Source organism: Brachionichthys hirsutus, chromosome 11, assembly GCF_040956055.1.
Source record: "Brachionichthys hirsutus isolate HB-005 chromosome 11, CSIRO-AGI_Bhir_v1, whole genome shotgun sequence".
In the NCBI taxonomy this organism is placed as follows: Eukaryota; Metazoa; Chordata; class Actinopteri; order Lophiiformes; family Brachionichthyidae; genus Brachionichthys; species Brachionichthys hirsutus.
The window spans coordinates 11,372,784-11,396,279 of NC_090907.1; the positions used below are offsets into that span (position 1 = coordinate 11,372,784).

At 45.2% G+C, this 23,496-nt stretch overlaps 2 protein-coding genes across 2 annotated transcripts in view; one reads left to right on the top strand and one right to left on the bottom strand.

Annotated features, from left to right (window-relative positions):
• Positions 1-23,496, bottom strand: part of sorl1 (sortilin-related receptor, L(DLR class) A repeats containing) — a 45,094-nt gene that overhangs the window by 20,979 nt on the left and 619 nt on the right. The window contains exons 2-15 of the mRNA XM_068745322.1: positions 19,678-19,794; positions 18,420-18,554; positions 16,336-16,497; positions 15,533-15,600; positions 10,129-10,309; positions 7,401-7,502; positions 6,453-6,622; positions 5,634-5,826; positions 4,160-4,277; positions 3,624-3,697; positions 3,182-3,270; positions 2,444-2,622; positions 1,844-2,030; positions 1,337-1,465 (exon numbers count right to left, since the gene is read on the bottom strand). Of these exons, the coding sequence (XP_068601423.1) occupies positions 1,337-1,465; positions 1,844-2,030; positions 2,444-2,622; positions 3,182-3,270; positions 3,624-3,697; positions 4,160-4,277; positions 5,634-5,826; positions 6,453-6,622; positions 7,401-7,502; positions 10,129-10,309; positions 15,533-15,600; positions 16,336-16,497; positions 18,420-18,554; positions 19,678-19,794 (1,904 nt within the window). The remainder of the gene's footprint in view (positions 1-1,336; positions 1,466-1,843; positions 2,031-2,443; positions 2,623-3,181; positions 3,271-3,623; positions 3,698-4,159; positions 4,278-5,633; positions 5,827-6,452; positions 6,623-7,400; positions 7,503-10,128; positions 10,310-15,532; positions 15,601-16,335; positions 16,498-18,419; positions 18,555-19,677; positions 19,795-23,496) is intronic.
• LOC137901619 (piggyBac transposable element-derived protein 4-like) lies at positions 12,976-15,060 on the top strand. Its single transcript, XM_068745663.1, has 2 exons — positions 12,976-14,289; positions 15,016-15,060. The coding sequence occupies exons 1-2, from the start codon at positions 12,976-12,978 to the stop codon at positions 15,058-15,060; spliced, it is 1,359 nt and encodes a 452-aa protein (XP_068601764.1).

A 23,496-nucleotide genomic window follows, 5' to 3' on the forward strand; every position in this document is an offset into this window, starting at 1 on the left:
ATTATTTAGGATCATTTCCCAGAGCTTCTAAAAAAGTTAAAATGATCTGCTCGCTGGCAGCCAGCAGGCTGTGGAGCAAATCCATCAACACAGAAGTGGGAAACAGCCCTTCTTTGTGTGGCTGCTGGTCTGGGCCATCTGGAATAATCTACTGCTATGCTGGGATTGGTGCTAACAGACCGTTTTCACTCGAGTCAGCTTTTTCACTGCCAAATACATACATATGGAGTACTGAAAGTGTTGTGTCATAATGCTGGATGCACCTACGTTCCCTGAACGCAACACAACTCAAGAATATTTTTACTTAACATGAACTGTCAGGGGACGGCACGGGTATTAGTGAGTAGCGCTGTCGCCTGACAACAAGAAGGTGGGGGGTGCACCTCGACTGTTACCTGTCCTCAGCTGGGAGAGGCTCCAACAACACCCATGACCTGCAAGGCGGATAAAGCGGCTGTCGACGAGACGATCGAGTTCGTCTCGTCTACAAGAAAACGGATGGATGCATGAACTGTCAGGTTCAAGTGAGCCTGGATCTAGCTCAGACATGGGCAAACTAAGGCCCGGGGGCCATATAGGCTTTATAATACGGCCCGCCGAACTTGTCAAAATAATATGATTAAATAAAATGTTATTATAAACCTCATTCATTTTACCTTTTTCCCTGTAATGCTACCTGTAAAAGGCCAAATCCTTTCATGTAATGGCTTTTATATGTCATTTATATTAGTTCACACAAACACTCCAGCCTGGCCCGGTCCCTCTGTCAAATTTTAGAACCCATTGTGGACCGCGAGTCAAAAAAGTTTGCCCACCCCTGATCTAGCTGGTATATTAGCTTTCAACACATCTAATGACAAAGATCTGCAGCCCAGTGATTTTTACGCTCCAGTGTCTAAAAGTGAAGTTATTGAATATCTGTGTAGTTTCTCTCTTCGCTGTTGCAATTTGCAGACGGTCCCTTGGCACTCATCTCACAGCCGGCTGCACGTAGACGCCAATGTTATTTCTGCTGTTTAAAAGACAGCTACTTTTGATAAAGCTGAGCTTGTAGCACAACGTCTACCTCACAACGATGGGAAAGAGGCATCGCTTTTATTTTGACAACGTATCACCGATGATGAGTTACTGATGCCGGAAGTCTGAATCTGTGAACGTCTTTCCAACTTTACAGAACTATATCCTCAATCATCATAGCATGACAGAGTGGCAAATAAATCTGAACTAATGATTTCAAGAATTATTTCATGAAACAGTTGACCTGCAGCAAAACATACTCGATACATTGACAAGTTTAGGGGTGTCTGAATAGAGGGCGCCCCCCCCCGCAGCTTACCCTTTGCTGCGGCGGTACGTGATCCCGACAGGACACGGCACTGGAGGAGCATAGAGGTCACCCGAAAACTCAGGGTCAGGAACGCACACCTGCAGAGACAAGTCTTCACTCAGCTTGAAGCCGTAGTCACTGGAAGGAGGAGGAGGACAAACAGAGAGAATAAACACAGGGAGAAAAATAAAAAACAGTCGTCTTCTGATCTAGATGAGACGAAGCTACGTGATATTCAGGTGTGTGATGGGAGCCAAAGCAGAAACGAAAGGTATCGCCCACATCATTGCTTGTAGCTCAGCTTGCTCTGGTGTGAGAGGACACATTCCGTCCTCTGCCTGTGAACATCCTGTCCGTAAAGCGTCCCAGCGGCACATCGCTGAAGATGCTTCGCTGGCCCCGCTACATTTCAGCTGCTGTGTTGTGCTGCGATGCTAGCTTGTGATTTCGTGTCGTGTTGAGATGCTGTGATTGTTGTGTCGGGACGTGTCTCTGAGTCGGCGCTGGGAGTCGAACCATTCGTAGTCCTGCCGCGTGCAGGAGCAGTTAGAGACGGTGACCGGCCGGTCGAACTCCTCTCCGTTGTAGCACGTAGCATGAGGCGCTCGTCTCTTAAACGTGATCTCCCTGCCCAGCAGACACTCGTTACCGTGTTCGTCTGACGGGGACCAATGCTTGTAGTCGGCCTCAGTGCACGGCACACCTGGGGGGGGGACACGGGGGGTTACTGCATCTGTCATTTCAGTTGACAGTAAAGAACAGCTGGCTTTTTGTCAGCTTCAGATGGTACATAGCAACAGAAGCTAATGCTACCTTTCTGAAAACCGAACCTTTTCATATATTAAAGACTATAAAAAGCAAACAGAAGATAAAAAGCACAAAGAACAAAAGCCTAAACAAGCACAAGGTCATAACTGATGAATAAATGAAGTCTACATTGTGTAATAAAATGTCCTTATTATTTGATTGTCCAACGTTCAGCTAAATATTCTCCACACGCTGAAAGCGCTGAATACAGATACTCCTACTGCTGACTGTTCACAGTACACGAAAGCAGGGACGAGGATGGACGTTGGAGCAGCTGCCCCCCCCCCCCCCCCAACGTGCCCGACCTACCCAGGACATCGGTGGCGTTGACCTGCAGGATGAGCCAGCTGTGCCTCTGGTCGGCGTACGAGCCGAAGATGGTGAAGATGGTGCACTTCTCTCCGGGCTCCGTCAGCAGCTGGTAAACGTACACCTCTCTCTCAGAGAACTGGAAGCTGGTCCAGGTCTCTCCTTCGTTGGTGCTGAACCTGGTGGGACCATGTCATTAACTCATTCAGTGCCAGCCGTTTTCAGCTCGGACCTACGCTGAGTGACAGCAGGTTTCGCTCATTTTGCCCCTATTTTTTCAAGACCCAGAGAATATTATGTATTATGACTAAAGCTACCGAACCCACCATATGAAATATTAAAATATCTTCTTTCAGTGTGTTCCTGCCCTTTTTCGTTCTGGAGTTATTGGCCATTGTAGAGAGCCAGAATTCAATTTCAAACCCAAATTGACATCTTTGGACATCAATGGCATTTAATGAGTTAATTTACAAAGGTGGATCCTCAGTTGTGTCTGCTGTCACAATGAAACCTTTACCCGCTGCCCAATGAAAGGGGAGGACACCGTCACACGTCAAATTACCTCTACTTCATAGGTGGGCAACAGGATCCCATCGGAAGCCAATCCTGACGCCATATAACCAGTAACCCAGGCAACATGGAGGTAAACAGGGCAACCCGATCTTATGTCACCCGCACTGAGAGCGACCATTGATAGCTCACTCACATGAACATCTATAACGGGCCCTTTGGACTTACTTGAGATGTGTGGCGGCGCCTCCTTGAGCAATGGCCACCAGGATACCACCATGGTCGCCCCAGGTGTAGAAGTGAGGGCCTGCAAGTGCCTGGACAACAAAAAGAACCTTCAGCGACCCAGCAGAACATTAGCATGGTTAGCTCTTGACAAATTTCATGTTGCAGCCGGATGTGGAAATGTCTGCGTCATGCGATGGAGACGAAACTGATCCCTCCGTCTGTCGAAGGGAGGTCTTTGATTAATTGAATGCATTTTATAGAGGATGTGTTCAGCGCTGCTGCTGCTGTGTTAGATCAGACACAGTCATTTCATTTTAGTGTCTTTCAGCTCACTGTTTTGTTCACATATGTCTGTAAGAGTTTTAAGAAAATGGTCAGTCCCACTTGGAGAGCAGAAAAGCGAGGCAGTGAAATGAGACTCGTGGAGCCCTTGGCCGCTGACCTCCTTCCATCGGGCTCCGGCGCTGCTGGACACATACACATTAGGCTTGTTGGACAAGTTCCTGCCGACAGATCCTGCAACCAGACGACAGACACACGTCACAGGTGTCACAAGGTTATTAATAAGACACAGGAACAATCTGTTCTGTAGATAAGGGCACAACTAAAGGTCCTCTCAAGCATCCCATAGATAACATGAGCATATAAAAAAAACACGGTGCACATCCATGTGCAAATACTTTCAAAACAGAACTGTCTTGACTAGATGTCTGTCTGATGGTGCTATTGCTAAATTCAAAGAAGTAATCCCATCAGCATTAAACTCTTTATCGAGCCTCAACATTACTGAGGAGTCGTGTGGTAACTTTAGCCCCTCCCACATAGATCATCTTGTAGGTGGTGCTGGGGACTTGATGCACACAACGCTTGACTCCATCCATCCATCCAAACATGGTGAAACGAGCCCCACCCCATCATCAGGACAAGTAAAGTAGCAGCAGTCGTCTTCATCGGTGATGATGATGCTCGGTGACCCACCTGTGGCCATGATGAGTCCTGGTGCCGAGTCCTTGGATAGGATGGGCATCCTCCTCAGCTGGATGTTGAACAACTGGCTCCAGCGCTGGGCCAGGTGGAGCGAGCACCCTTTACTGAGCTGGGGGGGGGGGGACAAGGAGAGCAGCCAGGGCGGGTCTGCTTCACTAGCCGCCACGAGTGAAATCACTCATTTCACATTCATTCATGAATTACTCGACACTCTCAGAGTGTAGACCTATAGCTGCAGCTCATTGGTCAGAGCTTGCCCTTTGAATTGCCTGCTTTGTCTTGTGTTTAAACGCAAAACATTAGAATAAAGTAGCAATACATAAACAGAATTGCTGTTTTCCATCCATCCAGCCATCCATTTTTCTACAGCCGCTTTACCCCCCTTGCTGGTCACGGGTGTTGCCGGAGGCTATCCCAGCTGACTGCGGAGGAGAGGCGGGGTACGCCCCGGGGCATCAGCCTATTGCAGATAGTCTCTACGGCGAGGAATCAAAACCGGGCCTCCCACCATACTAACGGGGAGCAGCCACATCGCAGGACAAATAATCTGTGTTTTCATATATTCCATTTACAGAAGTAAGCAGAGAAGCTTTTACCAATGATTAAACTAATCAATTACCAGACATAAGGCCAGTTACTGTTCAACAGATACACCTGCGACCAAATTTACCTGCAGATGCAGTAATGAAGCAGCTTCCTCATTAAAAAGTCACGATCTGTCTGGAGACAGCCGAATGCTGCCGAGCGAAACGGCTGTTATTACTAGTGGTGATCATTACTATTGATTATTATTACTAGTGATAGTGGTGATTATTACTATTGAGTATTATTACTAGTGGTGATTATTACTATTGAGTATTATTACTAGTGATAGTGGTGATTATTACTATTGAGTATTATTACTAGTGGTGATTATTACTATTGAGTATTATTACTAGTGATAGTGATTATTATTACTAGTGATTATTATTACTAGTGATCGTGGTGATTATTACTATTGATTATTATTACTAGTGATAGTGGTGATTATCACTATTGATTATTATTACTAGAGATAGTGGTGATTATTACTATTGATTATTATTACTAGTGATAGTGGTGATTATTACTATTGATTATTATTACTAGTGATAGTGGTGATTATTACTATTGATTATTATTACTAGTGATAGTGGTGATCATAACTATTGATTATTATTACTAGTGATAGTGGTGATCATAACTATTGATTATTATTACTAGAGATAGTGGTGATTATTACTATTGATTATTATTACTATTGATTATTATTACTATTGATTATTATTACTATTGATTATTATTACTAGTGATAGTGGTGATCATAACTATTGATTATTATTACTAGAGATAGTGGTGATTATTACTATTGATTATTATTACTATTGATTATTATTACTAGTGATTATTATTACTAGTGATAGTGGTGATTTAGGGTGCACTGTACCTGACAGTCCACCATTCCTCCCAGACTGTCTGCAGCAGGAGGCTGAAGGAGCTCCCATGTCCCTCCCTTGTCAAACGTGATGACAGATCGCATGTTGGCCTCCTTTACGTTGCCGCCAATGAGCGTGGCAATGAAGACTCCCCGCAAGCCTTCGACACGGTGCAGGTCTGCAAAGGGCTCATTGGCAAAGTATCTGAAACAGGAACGTAATAGATCACAGGCAGGCAGGATGAGGTAGGAAGATTTCATGCTAAATGTTGCACTGATGCTGATGTGACACTAAACAAAGTGGAGCTGCTGTAATCTGATTACTCCACTGACTTGCAGCGTACTATCAGAACCCTTGAGGATGACAGCTGGAGAACTAAAAGCAGCAGTAGTTCACCACGCAGTAGGAACGAGAGTTGAGAACCGGTTCCCAGTGTTTCAATTCCTCTGCGTTTGACATTTATCTGATCTTAATCAGCCATTCTTTTAGAAAATTACTGATTTAGAAAAACTCACTCAAAAACTCATATTTGACATCCTTGTGTATCCATATAAATGTTCCCTAAAGATTAACCCAACAGTGCCACCTGGTGGTAGTCGGTTATTTACCAAAATGGGAACGTCCCCACCAAACTGAAAAACCAGACACATTTTCTAAATTTGATAAAAGTTTTGATCAATTTATTATTCCTGGATGCTTTAAAAACATTAGACATTAAATTTATTTGGAAAGTTGTAGTCCCACTGTGTGACCACCCAGTCAGTGCTCACACTGTGGTCCCCACGTAGCTGTAAAAACACAAATGTGTGTGTGTGTGTGTGTGTGTGTACCTGATCAGTGTTTTGCTGCCGGAGCCTCCAGGGCTGTAGTAGAGAACGTTCTCCAGTGACAGAGAGAAGGAGAGGCCTTGGGTGTCAGAGATGTACAGGTGTGTAACATTGTTCAGGTGGTTCACACACACAAACACTTGGTCCTCCGAGGCATCAGCTATGTAGTACTCCTGTGGGAAGGGGGGGGGGTCATGTTAACCTAGAGGGATCTGATAAGCACGCTGTGTGTGGGGCTTGTCAGCTGTGTCGTATTTTTAGAGAGAGAGAGAGAGAGCAGAGCTGGGATGTGACTCGTATCACTGACTTCAGGATTATCCAATCACATCCACACAGGCTCATCCACGCCATCATGCCGGGTTTATAATCCTGATCAAAAGGTCGTCATCTCATCATCATCAGTGAGGACCCAAACAAACAACTGACTTCACCGCTGACTCGAGAACGGACGAATGCGTTGCATAACATCCTGCAATTAAATTTTCATGAATTTATCTTTCTCAGCCGTTTTATCCAAATCTGGGTCACGGGATACGTGAGCGAGAGGCCGGGTACACCCTGGACAAGTCGCCAGTTCATAGCAGGACTGCGTAGAAAAACAGACACCCACTCATGCTCTCACTCATACCAGTACGGAGCGACCAGTTCACCTAAGCTGCATGTTTTTGTGTTGGGAGGAAGCCAGAGAGCCCAGCGAGAACCAAGACATGGGAAGAACATGTCGTTCTCAGCCGTCCAGGTCGAGACAAATCTGCAGTTCAGAACCGAAGCCTCTGGGATGAGAGGCGAAACGTCTTCAACCAAAACGTGAACAAACCGAGCTGATTCTGCGTGCAGGCTTGTTTGTGTCCTTTGGTGTCCTCTCATGTCATCCCTCAGTCCACTGACGAGACGACCACAATTTCTTCTCGTCTGAATGACAGCAGCAGAGAGAGAGAAACAGAGACTCACCATGATTGGATGTCGGGTCATGAACTGGGCAGCTTTCATTGGCTGGCGATCATAGGAGACCCAAAGCTGGACAGACGATGGTTCATGGCTTCCAAACAGTTTCTGGAATAGGAGAGGACAAAGAGACATGGTTCACGCAGCATCTCGCCACCAGGCAACAGCACGTTTCGTTCCCCTGGTCTCCAGCTGCAGCCAATCGCCATCGACCAACAAGCATCATGTTTCCTGCACCGTCAGAAGAGATTAGCTGGAATCCTGCTTCTCTTCATCACGCCTGACTCATCTGGAGAGTTTTCATACAGAGCAAAGTGGGCAGGACTATCCCCAGAGCCAATCAGAGCAGACGTGATGAGACCAGTCATGGATAAGAATGCAGGTGATCTGTGTGTGTGTGTGTGTGTGTGTGTGTGTGTGTGATGCTGCGGTAAAGCTGAAGCTTCTCTGATAAATGTGAGATATTCATGTAAAGCAGGGGTCTCGCACTCAAATTACCCAGGGGGCCGCAGGAGGCAGAGTCTGGGTGAGGTCGGGCCACATCAGGTATTCCACCAAAAAAAGGTTTGTTAAAAAAAAAAATCTTTGTTTCAAAGGTGATTACGGACAGTTCTTTAGCTAGTTTCGGTTTTACCCTACTGATGATGTGTTGTTGCTATAGTAATGTATATCATGTATAATATATATATATAATATATAAAACAAATTCAAAATTCAAAAACTGAACGCCACAGAAGGTCCTTTCTTCCTGTGGCGATGAAATGACACAATTCCTCATTGCAACCTTCTATTATATTTCTTTCACTGCACGATGTGCACAGTCTCGCATATGCAGAACGACATTGGAAAACATGTAGGGGGGGGGGGGGGCATTGAGGGTTTGCTAGACAACAATGCATCCATCATCATCACCATCATATGTCCTGATACTGACTGGTGATATTTATACTGCGTGAATAGTGATTTAAATAAAATATTCCGGTACCTTGAAATATGGTGGTAATAATTTTTTTAAGCCGCAGTGAGCAAAAAATAAATAAAGAAAAAACACAGTTCATGTTCATTTTCTGAAGTAACGGACAAAAAATACTGAATGATATAAAAAAATGTTTTAGATGCACCAATGACATCACTTCCTTGTGTGTCATAACAATGGCAGCCGAGAGAAAGGCGGGACAAAGCGACAGAGATATTTGTTCCTTTGATGTGACCTGAGTGGTAAAGACCAAACCCTTTTCCTGGTTCTGGTCTGAAAACTAAAAGGCTTTATTTGTCTGTCAAAACGATAAACATGCTTCCAGATGAAGGAAGGAATCTGAAACAACCGAAAGAATCAGAACCCACGAGAAATGACGAAGCATTCTGATTGGAGGAAGGCCATCCCCGTCATCTTCCTCGGCCTTTAAGGTCTGATTGGTGTGCTCTTCCTCAGGATCACTGACACCCCCCCTTTTCTTTCATTATCTTAAGAGGCATTGCACTGCCAACAGCAGTGACGTTCCATTTCTCATATCTTATTAGCTCAAACCAAAGACAGAAGGAGAGCGAGAGCAACCACAGCGAGCTGGCGCCGCGTGAGGAATCCGCCACAGGTAAACGTGTCAGCAGCTGAACTGGTCTGACCGACGGCTAACAGGCAAAGAGGAAGACCAAATAAGCTGCTTGGCTTCTTTAGCGTTGCTCTGCATGAGTTAGCGGAGCGCTAGTCGCTGCCTGATTGCTGTCTGTACAGGAAATAGCATATGCATCTGCACCAAACACCGACCATGAATTCTTCTTCCCATACAGGAGAGCGGAGAGCAGGCCGTTCATTTGACGGATTCTGGTTTTGTGTTCACGCTCGCTACATCCATCAGCTGAAATCTGGATGAGCAGATCTTCATTTCCTGCCTGGAAGTCAGGACTGTTCTCCTCTTCCTCACATCAGAGGCAATTAATTTCGTTCTTTGCTGATCCAAGGCTGAATGCATTAGTTAAATATGATGAACCATCTGGTATCGATTGCACGACAACTCTCTGACAGCCAACACTGCTTCATATTCAGCCATCTACAGGCTGCAGGCTGCTGCTATCAGATGCTCTGTGAAACCAGGATGGAGACCAGATCCGAACCGCATCTGTCTTCCTCTCTGCAAGCACAACCGTGTGACGATGAGGAGCACACAGCGCTACACGCTACGGCCTGTCAAATATCGATCTGACACTGATGACACTCGGCACATTACACTGACTGATCACTACGTGAAACGGTTCCTCCAAGTTCCTGCTTCGCATTTTAGCGCACTTAAATATTGACATTTCATGATTCAAGCATTGAGAAAACGACAGACAACAAAACTTTACCAGGTGGAAGAAAATGTTTACAACTCACATAAAGATTACTTCCATGTTTTAATTGGAATGCATTTCTTCTCTTAAATATTCCTTATATTCAAAGGGGCACTCGTTTTCCCTCTTTCCGAGACCATTCCAAATTTATTCCTGATTCCATTCCTATCTATTCCTAATTGTAATCTACCTCATACAGACCCAGGTCTCAGGACTGTATTGCTTTTTCGGAGCCCTTCCAAGTTTCTCTCCTACCTGCTTCTCTTTTATTCAGTTCTGATTAATATTAATATTTGATTGTGTTCGAACGTCTGTTCTGACCTGAATCCAAAAGCTGCTTTTATCGTTGCATTGTCGGTTTTTAAAACAACATTTCAACCCCCCCCCCCCCCCCCCGTTCTCTCACCCGTGTCGTTGTGGCAAACATGTACTTCTCTCTGAGCTGGAAGCTGTCGACCTGCTCCAGGATCACTTTGCGGTTGTGTTCACTCTGGAAGAAGTCGGTACTGCTGAGAATGGTGGAGACCCCCTGGGGTTCATTCCTCTGGACCAGCACAGTGGTGGGGGGGTCATAGGGCTCCACGCCCCTAGGATGGGGCGGAGAGAGGAAAATAATAATTGGAGGGAAGAAAGAAAAAAGGCAGAGTTAGGTCTTGAAGGATAATTTCTTTAATAGCTTTGGATAATTCAGAAAAATGGATTGAATGATTGGGCAGATGAATCAGTCATGTCTGTATCCGCACTACCGACAGAAGGTTTAAGAGCTGTCCGGGTCTCCTCAAGGGGCGGAGCACAAATCACACCGCTACATTACTATCCCTGCAACGAGCCGCCTCCTTTCTCAAGCCCCTCTCTGTATGCATCGAAACAACGGGCATCCAATCAGAGAACTTATGTTTCTGTTACAGGCGGCAGAAGCTGAACATGCTTGTAGATAAAATCATAAAATTCGGGTTAAAGTCTTGAGGCGTCAGCCTCAAAAACTGAAGTCTACCTAAGGTGGCAGCAATTCTTAAAATAAAATACCTGCAATATTCTGGCTTTCACTGAAAGATTTTGAAGGTTTTTCTCCCAGACAAAGAGTCCTTGTTATTTTTTGCTCTGAAAAATGCCATCATTTCAAGATAATAAATGTCAATTCAAAAATACAGTCTCATTATGTTCGGATTTGGCATCATACGGATTGTATTTTGTTAAAATATCAACAGTAAAAACAAAAAGAAAAAGAAAACAGCATGGTCAAACTATTTGAGGCCACAAGTACAGAAGAAGTGTTCTGAAGCCACGGCAGGGACAGTCACCAGATGAATGAGGGCAGTTCAGCGGGTCTTATCGTGTGCCTTTTAAATCAGTGTGTTTTCCTCCAGAGTCTCAAGAGCCAAACAGAGAAAGCAGTGTCTCTGCTTGCCACGGCCTGGGCGACATTCTTTCAAAGGTCTCTGTTCAATTGATGGACACTGTCTGGGCTGAAAGTGCACGGAAGGCCATTAACAGTCCGCCTCTGTCTGCTCCTCTGAAATAATCTATGGCACAAAGTAACACTTCGGAAACACCCATCCTCCCCTTTGGCCAGATTTTCATTTTCTGATCTGTCACTCAAGAAGAGATTCTTCCAAACTAATCAGCCCATTTCAACTGATGGAAAAACAAAATCCAATCCGTATGATGCCGAATCCAACACCGGCTGTTTGAACAGGTGGTGCGAACAGTTAATTTAAAAAAAGAACAGTTCAATCATCTTATTTCTGAATATAATCACACCAAAACAAGTCTACATTAACCGGTGGTTGTGAGCACAAACAAAATTATATTAAAGGAAAAAGAAACAGTGATTCTACAGGAAGACAACACAGCAACCAGAAAAGCACTCAGAGAGCACAGACCTCCACCAAGCAGCTCATTCCCCTCCTAACTGGATCTACACCGTCCACATGGTGATCTGGATCAGCACCAAAAGGTTCTAGATTGTTCTTGGTATCTTTATACAAAAACCATGAAAAGTTAAAGTGAATCAAAGTTTATGTGTATTTTTAGCTGATTGTTGAGTTATATTATTCATGACTTTGCTGATCTGACGGTGATTTCTGTAACGTATTCTGGTTAATGATTTCTTAATCTTGCTTCCTCTACTCTTGTTCAGTCTGCAAGTGGCCCAACCCATGAGAAACCTTTGATCCCGTGCTGTTGCATGGCTTTGTTCATGTAATCACCATGTGGACGGTGCAGATCCAGTTAGGAGGGGAATGAGCTGCTTGGCGGAGGTCTGTGCTCTCTGAGTGCTTTTCTAGTTTCTATTATAGTTCTGTCGTTGCACCATTTGCATAGTCTTCCTTCTTTCTAAGTTTTGTTGAGTGGCGCACTGTTGCAAATAGAATTTCCCTCTGGGATCAATACAAGTATTCCAATTCTGATTTTAACTGATGGTGAAAGGGAATCCTCGCCATCATTTCATCACTTGCTTTTGCGTTTTGGTTCTGTTTATGTTAGCCAAGCATTTGATGTGTGCGCTTGCCTTAACCCTTATGTTATGTTAAGGGTCAATTTGACCCGTTTCAGTTTTCGTGTTGACCAAAGTACTGGTTATCCTTATTTTTTCACCATACAATTTTGTGACTTTTCCTCATCTTGGGTCATGAACTTGTGTGTAAAATCTGGACACCTTGATGTGTAGTAGAATGTCTGTGCAGAGTTTGTATACAAATTTGATGTTGGGGTCATTTTGACCCGGACACTTTAATGTGGGTAAGAAGCTGTTCAGATCCAAAATAAACATTGATGTCTTTGATGCCCTTTATTTAGATTGCCCAATTATTTGTATTTTGACTGCCTCTGAATAGCTATTTCAACAAAGAGACCCAGGTGTGAGTAGAGGAGGAACTTTTTCTCCCTCCTTGTCACTGTTCTCATGTCATCTCTTTGACACACACCTAAAATGAGCTCCAGAAGGTTTTCAGTTGAAGCTACTTTGGCACAGATTTTAAACTGGGATAGTGATGCAGAGGAAGATATTTCAGAGACAGAGGATTTTTCAGAGACCGATGACAATGTTATTGATGATCCAGATTGTCAATTTTCTTCCGATGAGGAGGATTCAGAGGACGAGTCTGCCATTGTCTCTCCATCAGATGACAACAAAGGAATGCAGCAATCATCATCCACAGAGGGGACATGGACATCTAAAGATGGTAATATAAAATGGACAACAGCACCACACCAAAGCCGAGGTAGACTGTCATCTTTCAATGTCATCAAAATGACTCCCGGTCCTACAAGATTTGCTGTCACACGAGTTGAAGATATTCAATCAGCATTTCAGCTCTTCATATCCCCACCAATAGAGAATATTATACTGGACATGACCAATTTGGAGGGAAGGCGTGTATTTCAAGAGAAATGGAAGCCACTGGATCAGACTGACTTGCATGCTTACATCGGAATTCTGATATTAGCTGGAGTCTACAGGTCAAAGGGAGAAGCAACTGCAAGTCTGTGGGATGAAGAGAATGGAAGGCCAATCTTTCGAGCAACAATGTCTCTGGAGACATTTCACATGATATCTCGTGTGATCCGATTTGACAACCGCGACACCAGAGCTGGTCGACGTGAAAGAGACAAGCTAGCTGCGATCAGAGATGTATGGGATAAATGGGTAGAAATTCTGCCTTTGTTGTACAATCCTAGTCCCCATGTTACTGTTGATGAGCGTCTTGTTCCATTCAGGGGGCGCTGTCCTTTCCGACAGTACATGCCCAACAAGCCCGCCAAGTATGGCATCAAAATATGGGTAGCCTGTGATGCAAATTCTAGCTATGCATGGAATATGCAAGTATACACTGGAAAACTACCTGGAGGAGCACCTGAGAAGAATCAGGGGATGCGTGTCGTGCTGGAGATGAGTGAAGGGCTGCAAGGTCATAACATCACATGTGACAACTTCTTTACATCCTACCGCCTTGGAGTTGAACTTCAGAAGAGGAAGCTGACTATGTTGGGAACAGTCAGAAGAAATAAGCCAGAACTTCCCAAGGAAATTCTGAATGTGCAGGGCAGACCTCTGTATTCCTCAATATTTGCTTTCAGTGAGAAAGCAACAGTTGTTTCATACTGCCCAAAGAGAAACAAGAATGTTCTTGTAATGAGCACAATGCACACAGATGCATCTCTGAGCACAAGAGAAGACATGAAGCCACAAATGATCATGGACTACAACTCCACCAAAGGAGGAGTTGACAATCTGGACAAAGTCACAGCAACATACAGCTGCCAGCGCAAGACTGCCCGTTGGCCCTTGGTGATTTTCTACAACATTGTGGACGTGTCTGCTTACAATGCCTATATCCTGTGGACTGAAATCAACCAACAGTGGAATGCTGGCAAATTGTACAGACGTCGGCTTTTCCTGGAACAACTCGGCAAAGCACTTGTCACTCCAAAGATGCAGAGTCGAGCCAGGCCGCCTCGAACCCCAGCAGCGACAGCTGTCATTGAAAAGGTCAAGTTCACATCACCCAACCAATCTGCAATGGATCCATTGGATACAGGTGTGAAGAAAAGGAAAAGATGCCAGGTCTGTCCCTCCCGAGATGACAGTAAAACAAGTACCTGTTGTGTGAAATGCAATAATTACATCTGCAGAAAGCACACAATTACATTCTGTCCATCATGTGGAGAACATTGAATATGTTGAACCTTGAAAATCTGAGGAAATGGGGCAAGTCGAATGAAAAAAGAAAAGTGTTCATGAAGAGGGAAAAACTTTAAATAGTTCTTAAATATAGTGCTGGAATTAAAAATGTATTGTATGTCTGTTTTCTAAATGTTCATATAATCTAAAATAAAGATGTTATTGGTTTAACCTGTTTTTATTACTGTTTTGAGTGGATTTACACAGTGCGGGTCAAAATGACCCGAACATAAACAACGTAATTTTTTTTCAACATAATACAAGGGTTAATCCTCTATTTGGTTTTTCAGAATTTTATTCTTTTTATGTTTGTTCTCATCACGTTTCATATTTATTTTAACCTGCACAGCAGTTGGGTAAACTTCAGTTGGTTAAATATACGTTAGAAATAAAGTTTGAGCCGAGTTGCGCTGAGACCTGGAAGGTCATCGGACTCTGATCCGGACTATCATCAGATTCTCTTCCATTGTGAGACGATTACTAGATTTCATCTTCTAAATTCATGGATAATGGCCATAGAAATGACCTGATGACATCACGCTCAGTGAGCAGCTTAAGCTGCCTTTGGCTGCTTGAATATTGACGCTGTGCCCTTTCCTCTCCCTAAAGACAAACATTGTCTCACCACACCAGAGTAAACACCTCAACCACTGACGCACATCTGAAAACAACCACGGCCCAACTGCCGGCTTAGTGAACCCACTTACATGATGCCAGCAGGCCCCGTTGGGGGGGGGGGGGGGGGGTAGATCTTTAGTGGTCCACGGAGGAACACAGATTCAAATTTAGAAGTGACATCACAGGATGCGAAAATATTAACAAAAAACAAATTTAACGGACTGTATTCTGGTGATTTGTCTCAGGATGTCAGAATCACCTCCGAATGCTTCTGCTGGATCAATAATATATCGATCATTAATGTTTGTCGCGTGAACGGCGGCTCAGCGATGGGTGCCATCTGCCCATCTCTCTCCACCTCCGCTGGGATCGTTCGTCTCAAAGGGGAGGAATCCTTATAAAGTCATTTGTCCAATCAGAGCAGCGTTTAGGTAACTATGGTAACTAGCTCCAGATGAACTGGCCCGTGTGTTTGCATTTGCTGTTTGTGTGGTGAACATTGTCTTACCAAAAGTACGTCTTCACGTGTTCTTGGATCAAAAGCCAGGTCTCTCCAAAGTCATCTGATTTCCACAGCTGCAGCAGAGAGAGGAACAGCGTGAGGAGAGAGCAGATGTGGGGGAGGGCGGGTTGCACTGTAAAAATGTGGGTCAAGCCTGCTCCTTTATTTTGGCCCCGACACATTTGACAGGAAGCAGTTTGGCGTTTGCCTTGCGAAGCCCTAGCAACCAATATTTCTGGAGGAATACAGAGTCTACTGAACTAGAGAACTAATTGTAGACTACCCAATTCGATATATTTGGAATTTGCAATGTTTGGAGAAAAGCTCAATCAGGGCAGGACACAAGAAGTTATGACACAACATACCTGGGAACTTTATTTTTTATACGTGCCCCTCCTAACGGTACCATCTGATTCCCTCCTGACAGAACTGTCAGGAGGGAATCAGACCCTCGCAACAGACCCATCTAGTAGCCGGCTTCCCCTTAATGGTACCATCTAGTAGCCGGTTAGATGTTCTGCTTCCGACAGAACATCTATTAGCCGGATCCCTATCAACCGGATGAAAAATAAACTACGAGACAATTCCATTAAGAAGGAGATGACAACTAGACGGTTCTCTGGGTTGGGAACCAACTACTAGATGGTTCTACTAGTTCTTGAGGGAATTGTTTGGTATCTGTTTCCCTCTTAATTGACCCCTCTCCTATCCGGTTCCTCTGAATGGCTACGTTCGGTCTCAGTTCTATCTGGGAAACCATTGGTTAAAGGTCTTGGGGCTAAGTATACCTTTCTAAGCGTTAGCCGTACCTGTTTGTTTGGGTGTGAGCTGTCGTAGCCCAAAACCAGGCTGGACTTCCTGCTGTGGAGCAGCAGGTCAGTCGGCTTGAAGGGCAGTGAGAAGCCCTGGATGCTCCTGCAGAAGTCGAAGGTGTTCCACAAGTAGTTGTTGCTGGAGTCCACAAAAAGATACTGGAGGAGAAAATCTAGAGTTTAACACTAAATTAAAACAACTCCAGCATTCATTTAAAGTATTATTCTGAACAAATAATGACATTATAAAAGCTTCAACAGAAAATACAGACATGTGGTCTAGCATTAGAGCTTTAGGACTAGAACTCTAGGACTAGAGCTGCAGGAATAGAGCTACAAGACTAGAGCTGCAGGAATAGAGCTACAAGACTAGAGCTGCAGGAATAGAGCTACAGGACTAGAGCTACAGGACTAGAGCTGCAGGACTAGAGCTGTAGAACTAGAGCTATTACTATTACATTATTATTATTACTTGAACTACAGCAACTAGAGTCTTTGTTTTTACATGTTATCATTCTCCTTGACACAGAAGGTGAGTGTGCTAGACACTAAATGCGACTGCAGCGTGACTCAGGTCATCTCAGGTCAGATCTCTGCTCCACTCTCTCGACTGATACTAGACTTCAGCTATCTATCGCTGCAGGTATTGCCTCACTTATGGTTTCACATTCAAAGGGCAGTAAACACTTTTCCGCAGGAAAACATAAGACGCAACACAAGATAAAAATGCGAGCAGAGGAAATCATTTTAAATTAATGCTTGATCTATTAGTCATTGAAAGAGGATGTAGCAAAGTCTAGACTGTCTCATTGAGTACTTATTACCTCTAACCTGGTGAGATCATTCACCTGTAATGATGCATCTGCCTTCACACATGATCATAGAGGGTCAGACGGGCTGAACTTTTTCAAGCACACCCCACATTTAGAAAACTACCGCTAAGCCAGACGGCTTCCATTTCTTTAGAAAAACTCTATTGAACTGTCTAAAACCGAAACTGTTGCTTGTATTACAGAAAACTAACTAATCAATACCTCCAAAAAAAACGTCGTTTAGGTTGGTTGGTTGTGCAAAGATTACAGGAAGGAAAATGGTGACTACGGAACTCTGGCCAGAGCGGACCATGGTTAAGGTAAAGGTAAAGGTAAAGGTAAAGGTAAAGATCCAGGATTAAAAAAAGAATAAGGACAACTAGTCCAGTTACCATCCAAGTTAACGTTTGTGGAAAGATGGAATATGGACTACAAGTCATGAATCAAATGCAGATCTGGATCGCTCTGGATTGATGCATTTCCTTTGTGGTACTGAATCCTTTTCTCTCATCTCAGGCCTTAGCACATCAAATGCTAAAATCTACACATTAAGGATATGATGATCTGGAGGTTTTGGCTCTGGTCTTTGCCAATCTAGTTCAATTCTATTTCCATGCAGCATTCGGAACATCTTGGATTTGTCTGCACGTATTGATCGATTTACTTCGATGAGTCTTTTCTTGGAGGTCAGTCAGACAGCCTTTAATAGCGTGGCGGTATTGACTGAAGGTAACAGCTGACAGGTTTAAGGAAGCCTTCCCAGAGTTTGAATAGAACCCCGAAGCACAACGGATCCAAATGTTAAATGTGTAAACACCCTGAAACACTTCCTGGTCTTTCAGTCCCGTCGCCGACAGACTGGCCACGCCCTGAGATGTTACCGATAAACCAGCGTCTCTCTGGGGAAACACCTCTTTGCGTGTTCACTGCACCGTTCGCGGTTCCAATGAGTCCACCTTTAGAACCTCCTACTCTTTGTCTCTTTTAAACACCATATGCACATCAAAGTCCGGATTCTTTACTACGCAACACCTGAGATGTTGCACGAAACAAAAGAGAGTGTGATCCTTTACTAATCCCTCCGTCTACTCAACTCAAAAAGAACAGAGACAATGCTTTACGTCATCAGCCTCCAAATAGAATGTTATCCTGAATTTCACAGCTGAGCAGCATTTAAAAAAACAAAAAACAAAGTTGACAGAAAAAGGTTTTAAAATTCCCGAGGCGGCATCTGATGACGAGGTGTGCACGTTTTAACCACTGACTCACCCTCCTGTTGTCTGCGGGGCTGTGGTAGAACTGGGAGATAACCTGCTCGCCGTCCTCCTTGGACTTGGCCGGTGGCAGTTTGAACTTGTCAGAGATGAGGGTGAACGTGGTCCCGTAATCATAGGACATGTAGACCTGGACATAAAGACGGCACAGGGTCAGCGCATGCACCTCATGTTCAGTGACAGCAATAATCACTGTGCTTTCAATGTCTCCATGGCAACGTGTGGCTCGTTAGCTTTATCCATCATGTTTTATTATATGGTGCTGGGCTGTCATTAATCAATCAAGCTGTCTATCAATCTATCTATATGTATAGCTATACCTCTCTCTCTTTATTTATATATATCTATCTATAGATCCAATGACCTGGAGGTTATTTATTTTCTTCCTCATTAGATCTTTAAACGCATATAAATTCCTTGATTGAATCCACGGTCTCGATGTGTTCTTGATAAGGGCTTCACACACGCAAACCAGCTTCGTGGTGTAAATGCCGATGTCAACCCGACACTGAGATAAGCTATCTCACAGAGACAGAGAGGCGTGGTTACATCAGAGCCAAAATTATCCCGTTCTAAATTTATAAAAAATTGTATAAAAATAAAAATAAATGCTGAATATCGCCCGATTATCAGTCGATCCATGTAGCCTGTAGTCAATACTCTGTCTCCAGCATTGTCCCACCTACAGCGCCACCTGATTGGTTAGACGCAGAGCCACAACACGGGCAACAGCCAATCAGTAGTGAATCTGTTCAAGATACTGTCAAAAAGTTCTCGATAGATCGCGATGACATTTTGAGGAAATATTGGGAATGTTACCAGGAACAGATCATTTTTGGCGTTGATCCAGAAGAGATCCTGGACTCTGGATCACTTTGAAATTTTCAGTAACATTGCAGTCAACTCCGATTCTCTTTGACTTTTCATGGTTGGCGTATAAAGATACAAAGAACAATCTAGAACCTTTTGGTGCTGATCCAGATCACCATGTGGACGGTGTGATTCAAGTTAGGAGGGGAACGAGCTGCTCGGAGGAGGTCTGTGCTCTCTGAGTGCTTTTCTAATTTGCTAATGTTCTAGTTCTGAAAGCTATTGAAAACCGTTGAAAATATTCTATGTTCATTCTGTGTCCTCCGATGTGTGTGTGTGACCAAACACCTTCTGCCACACTGCTGTTGACAGAGACTCTGCAGTGGGTTAGAGACGGCGAGCTGGACCTGAGGTTCTAACACATGTTCCGGTCTGGTACTTACAGAGCTGGTTTTGGGGCCGGTGGCCCCTGTGCTTCCTCGGGCCAACGCGACGATGACGTTGCTCTTCTCTCCGGCCCAGTGCACTACCATCTGGTTGTGAGAGTCGTTCAGGTCGACCTGTAGCACAAAGCACACACACACATTATATACAGTACATAGAGTGTGTGTTAAATATGAGTTACTAACTCTGGAAGGCCCACGGCGAACGCTACCGAATGCTCCTGTCATCCTGAACACAGGGAGGCCATGAAAAGCTTCCCCACTGCAACAACGCATCTGCCGTTATCGCTCGATGCCACTCCAGAGACTTCAAACGGGGCCCCTCTCATAATCCAAACCGCTGCTCCCCTTGCTGTACAATCAAAACGTGAGTGGTAAACTTGTCCAATCTATCTCAATCTTTTCTGAGAATTAATATTCAAGAGCGTTTCCTGTCAAGAACATCGGGTTTAAGTGATTTCGTCTTCCCTTTAACAGGCAGAGACCTTGAACAGAACCTAAGGCTCATAGTGGACGCTGATCTGTCTGGACCGGCTGGGTTGAGAGAGAGAGAGAGAGAGAGAGAGCGAGGTAGGAGGAGAGTCAAAACACCTCAGCTCACTTCATGGCGGCCATGCTCACATCGGTGTCTGGTCCCGACTGTCCGAGGCTTCCAGGCCTTGCTTCGCTTTGTGAGACTTGGGCATCCCAAACAGTTATAACTCACAGTTCAGGCCAAAACTACGAGTCCCTTAACACTTTAGAGACGCATTTGCACCAAAGAGGAGGGGTATAGGAAAGGAGTAATATTTCCAGTGTCCGTTCCACTCCAAGCGGAGCCCACAAAAACGCGTCTTCACACGTCGCTGCTCAACTACGCGACCGCAAAGTTTAGTTCTGTTCAGTGTGAAATGCACCCATCAGGTCGCGCGGCCTTCCTGGGCCTGTCGTGTTCCCGGCACCAGATCAGGCCGTGATGCTGAAGATGCTGTCGTGTTTAACCTCTTCCTTCTTAATACATCTCTTGCTTTTTCCATCGGCCGCCTCCTCCTTCTCTTGATCCCCCCCCCCCCCCCCCACCCCCCAGGGTAATTTCTCTGAAAGCAAATGCAACCTCTCAGGGCGAGGTGTCGCAGCCGTAAATCTCTGTATGTTAGGCCTCACTGGCCGTGGTGAGGGCCGGCACCGCCTCAGAACCGCCACAGCTGAATCCAGAGAAGGACGCTATCCAGACTACAGCAAATGCAGACTGGGAGTCATCGCTGCTGGAAGCCGTCTGCAGAGGATCACTGGTCACATGTAGCAGCTCCAGGGACACACATTCTCCCACATAGGTCGATTGATAGATTCATCGATGATGACGACACACCGCATTGCTTCCAGCAACCTACAGGCGGCCCGCATCTGCAGCAGAGAAACCGGCTGCAGTCCTCCCGGATCCAAACAGGAGTCCTCTGGGCTCGTCCCACTGCAGGTTTTTCCTGGCTGGCTGACAGCAGCTAAAAGCCTCTTCAACGTGTTTGCATTGTTTGGGCTGAAACCAGTGCCAGCTCAACATTTTCATTAGCTGTGTTTAGCATTGATGAAGTGTAAAATAACAGCAAAGTCAAAGCCCGCCCATTGAAGAGACGGCTTCAGACAATATACGCCCAAAGCGCGTCACAATTTGGCCTGACATTCACCCATCCACAATCCAGTGGGCGACCGCTGCCAATGCAAGGCGCTGCCAGACCCCCCCCCCTGGGAGCAATTTGGGGTTCAGTGTCTTCCCAGAGGACACTACTGCAATAAACTGTAAAAAACAGATCATTTACAAATGATGTTATTGCAGAAGTGTTGGCTTGAGTTTAATGTAAAGTGGCACGCGTCAGGATAAAGGTTTCCTCCTGTTCTAGGCAGTCATGCTTCACGGAGGCAGTCGGAGCTCATCCGAAGCTTCATTACACATTTCCCATGGAGCTGCTGTGAGTGTTCAGTGTCTGCCTGATTGATGCCAGCAGGCTGGGGGAGAGTGTAAGTCCCCCCCCCCGAGGTAATGTCGACAAAGACAAATTCATCTGCACTGCTACCAACACCTAGAGACCAGAACAGCAGCACAAACACTACAGTGTCACGCTGATCATCCACCAGGTGAGATTAACAACACAACACAACAACAACACGTTATTCTAGTGTGTCCAGCTGATCCGGTCAGGACTGAATTCAAACAGCAGCTGCTGCACCAGAGCGAAGCTGCGTACCTGTAAACACAGTAATACCTCGACATACGAGCCAGGGTCCAAAGACAGCGAGCGGTGAGAAGAAAAGACGATGATGACGATGGAGATGAAGCATGAAATGATCCATCAATGTGACCGTGGTGTCCGTAAGTGATGGGACACGCCAGTACGAGCGGTGGTACATCGACGATGTGTACAATCGTCAACCAGAAGAATGTTATGAAGAATACAAAGCCTTCCAGAGGCAGAACTACTATGTCCAAGTTCATGTAGTACCTGTAAGGTACAAGTACTGTATAAAGTGTGCAAGTACAGTCCAACTCTTCCTCCCTCCTCCTCGCTCCGCACGCCGCTGTTAGCGCTATCGTCTGTCTCGAAGGTAAACTTCATAATAAAACCACATTTTATATTACAGTAATACTGCATATATATAAATAATTGATTTTGGTGTTTTTAGACGGACAAAACGGATTTTTAACATATTCTGGTATTCTACATGGGAAAACATTAATTTGACATACGAGTGATTTGAGTGACGAGCTCTGCCCAGGAACGAGTTCTACTCGTATCTCCGGGTATTACTGTACCGGAGACGTCCTCGCCACAACCAAAAACCAGTCTGGCCAGTCTGTGCGGCCTGGAATGAGGTTAAAGTCTCATTCCCACTGAGCCCCGCAAGACGACTCCAGCTCGGGTGGAGAGACGGCCGTGGGGAGTCTCCATCGTCTGTTCCTAGCAGCTCCACTCTACAGGCATCAAGCGGAACACGCCGTCCAGGGTACTGCTGGCTGGGGGGGGGGGCACGCCATTGACTCCTCTTCCTGGAGGAGCCATAATGGAGCCCGCGCTGCCTTTCCTCGCCCGTCTCCCGGCGGTGAACCGCTCGCCTGCGTTTAGCACCGACTATCGTTCGCAGCGCTTCGTTACCGCGTTCACCGGGCCGCAAAATAATCAGAAAGAAATAGAAAGAGCCGGTTTCTGGTAAATTCAGTGTTAATCTGGTGTTTGCAGGAGCTGGCCGGTTCTCCTTGTGTTCTCCTTGTGTTCTCCCTGTGTTCTCCTTGTGTTCTCCCTATGTTCTCCCTGTGTTCTCCCTGTGTTCTCCTTGTGTTCTCCCTGTGTTCTCCTTGTGTTCTCCTTGTGTTCTCCCTGTGTTCTCCCTGTGTTCTCCTTGTGTTCTCCTTGTGTTCTCCCTGTGTTCTCCTTGTGTTCTCCCTGTGTTCTCCCTGTGTTATCCTTGTGTTATCCTTGTGTTCTCCCTGTGTTCTCCCTGTGTTATCCTTGTGTTCTCCCTATGTTCTCCCTGTGTTCTCGTTCTCCTTGTGTTCTACCTGTGTTCTCCCTGTGTTCTCCTTGTGTTCTCCCCGTGTTCTCCTTGTGTTCTCCCCGTGTTCTCCTTGTGTTCTCCCTGTGTTCTCCCCGTGTTCTCCCTGTGTTCTCCCTGTGTTCTCCCTGTGTTATCCTTGTGTTATCCTTGTGTTATCCTTGTGTTCTCCCTGTGTTCTCCCCGTGTTCTCCCTGTGTTATCCTTGTGTTCTCCCTATGTTCTCGTTCTCCTTGTGTTCTCCTTGTGTTATCCCTGTGTTCTCGTTCTCCTTGTGTTCTCCCTGTGTTCTCCCTG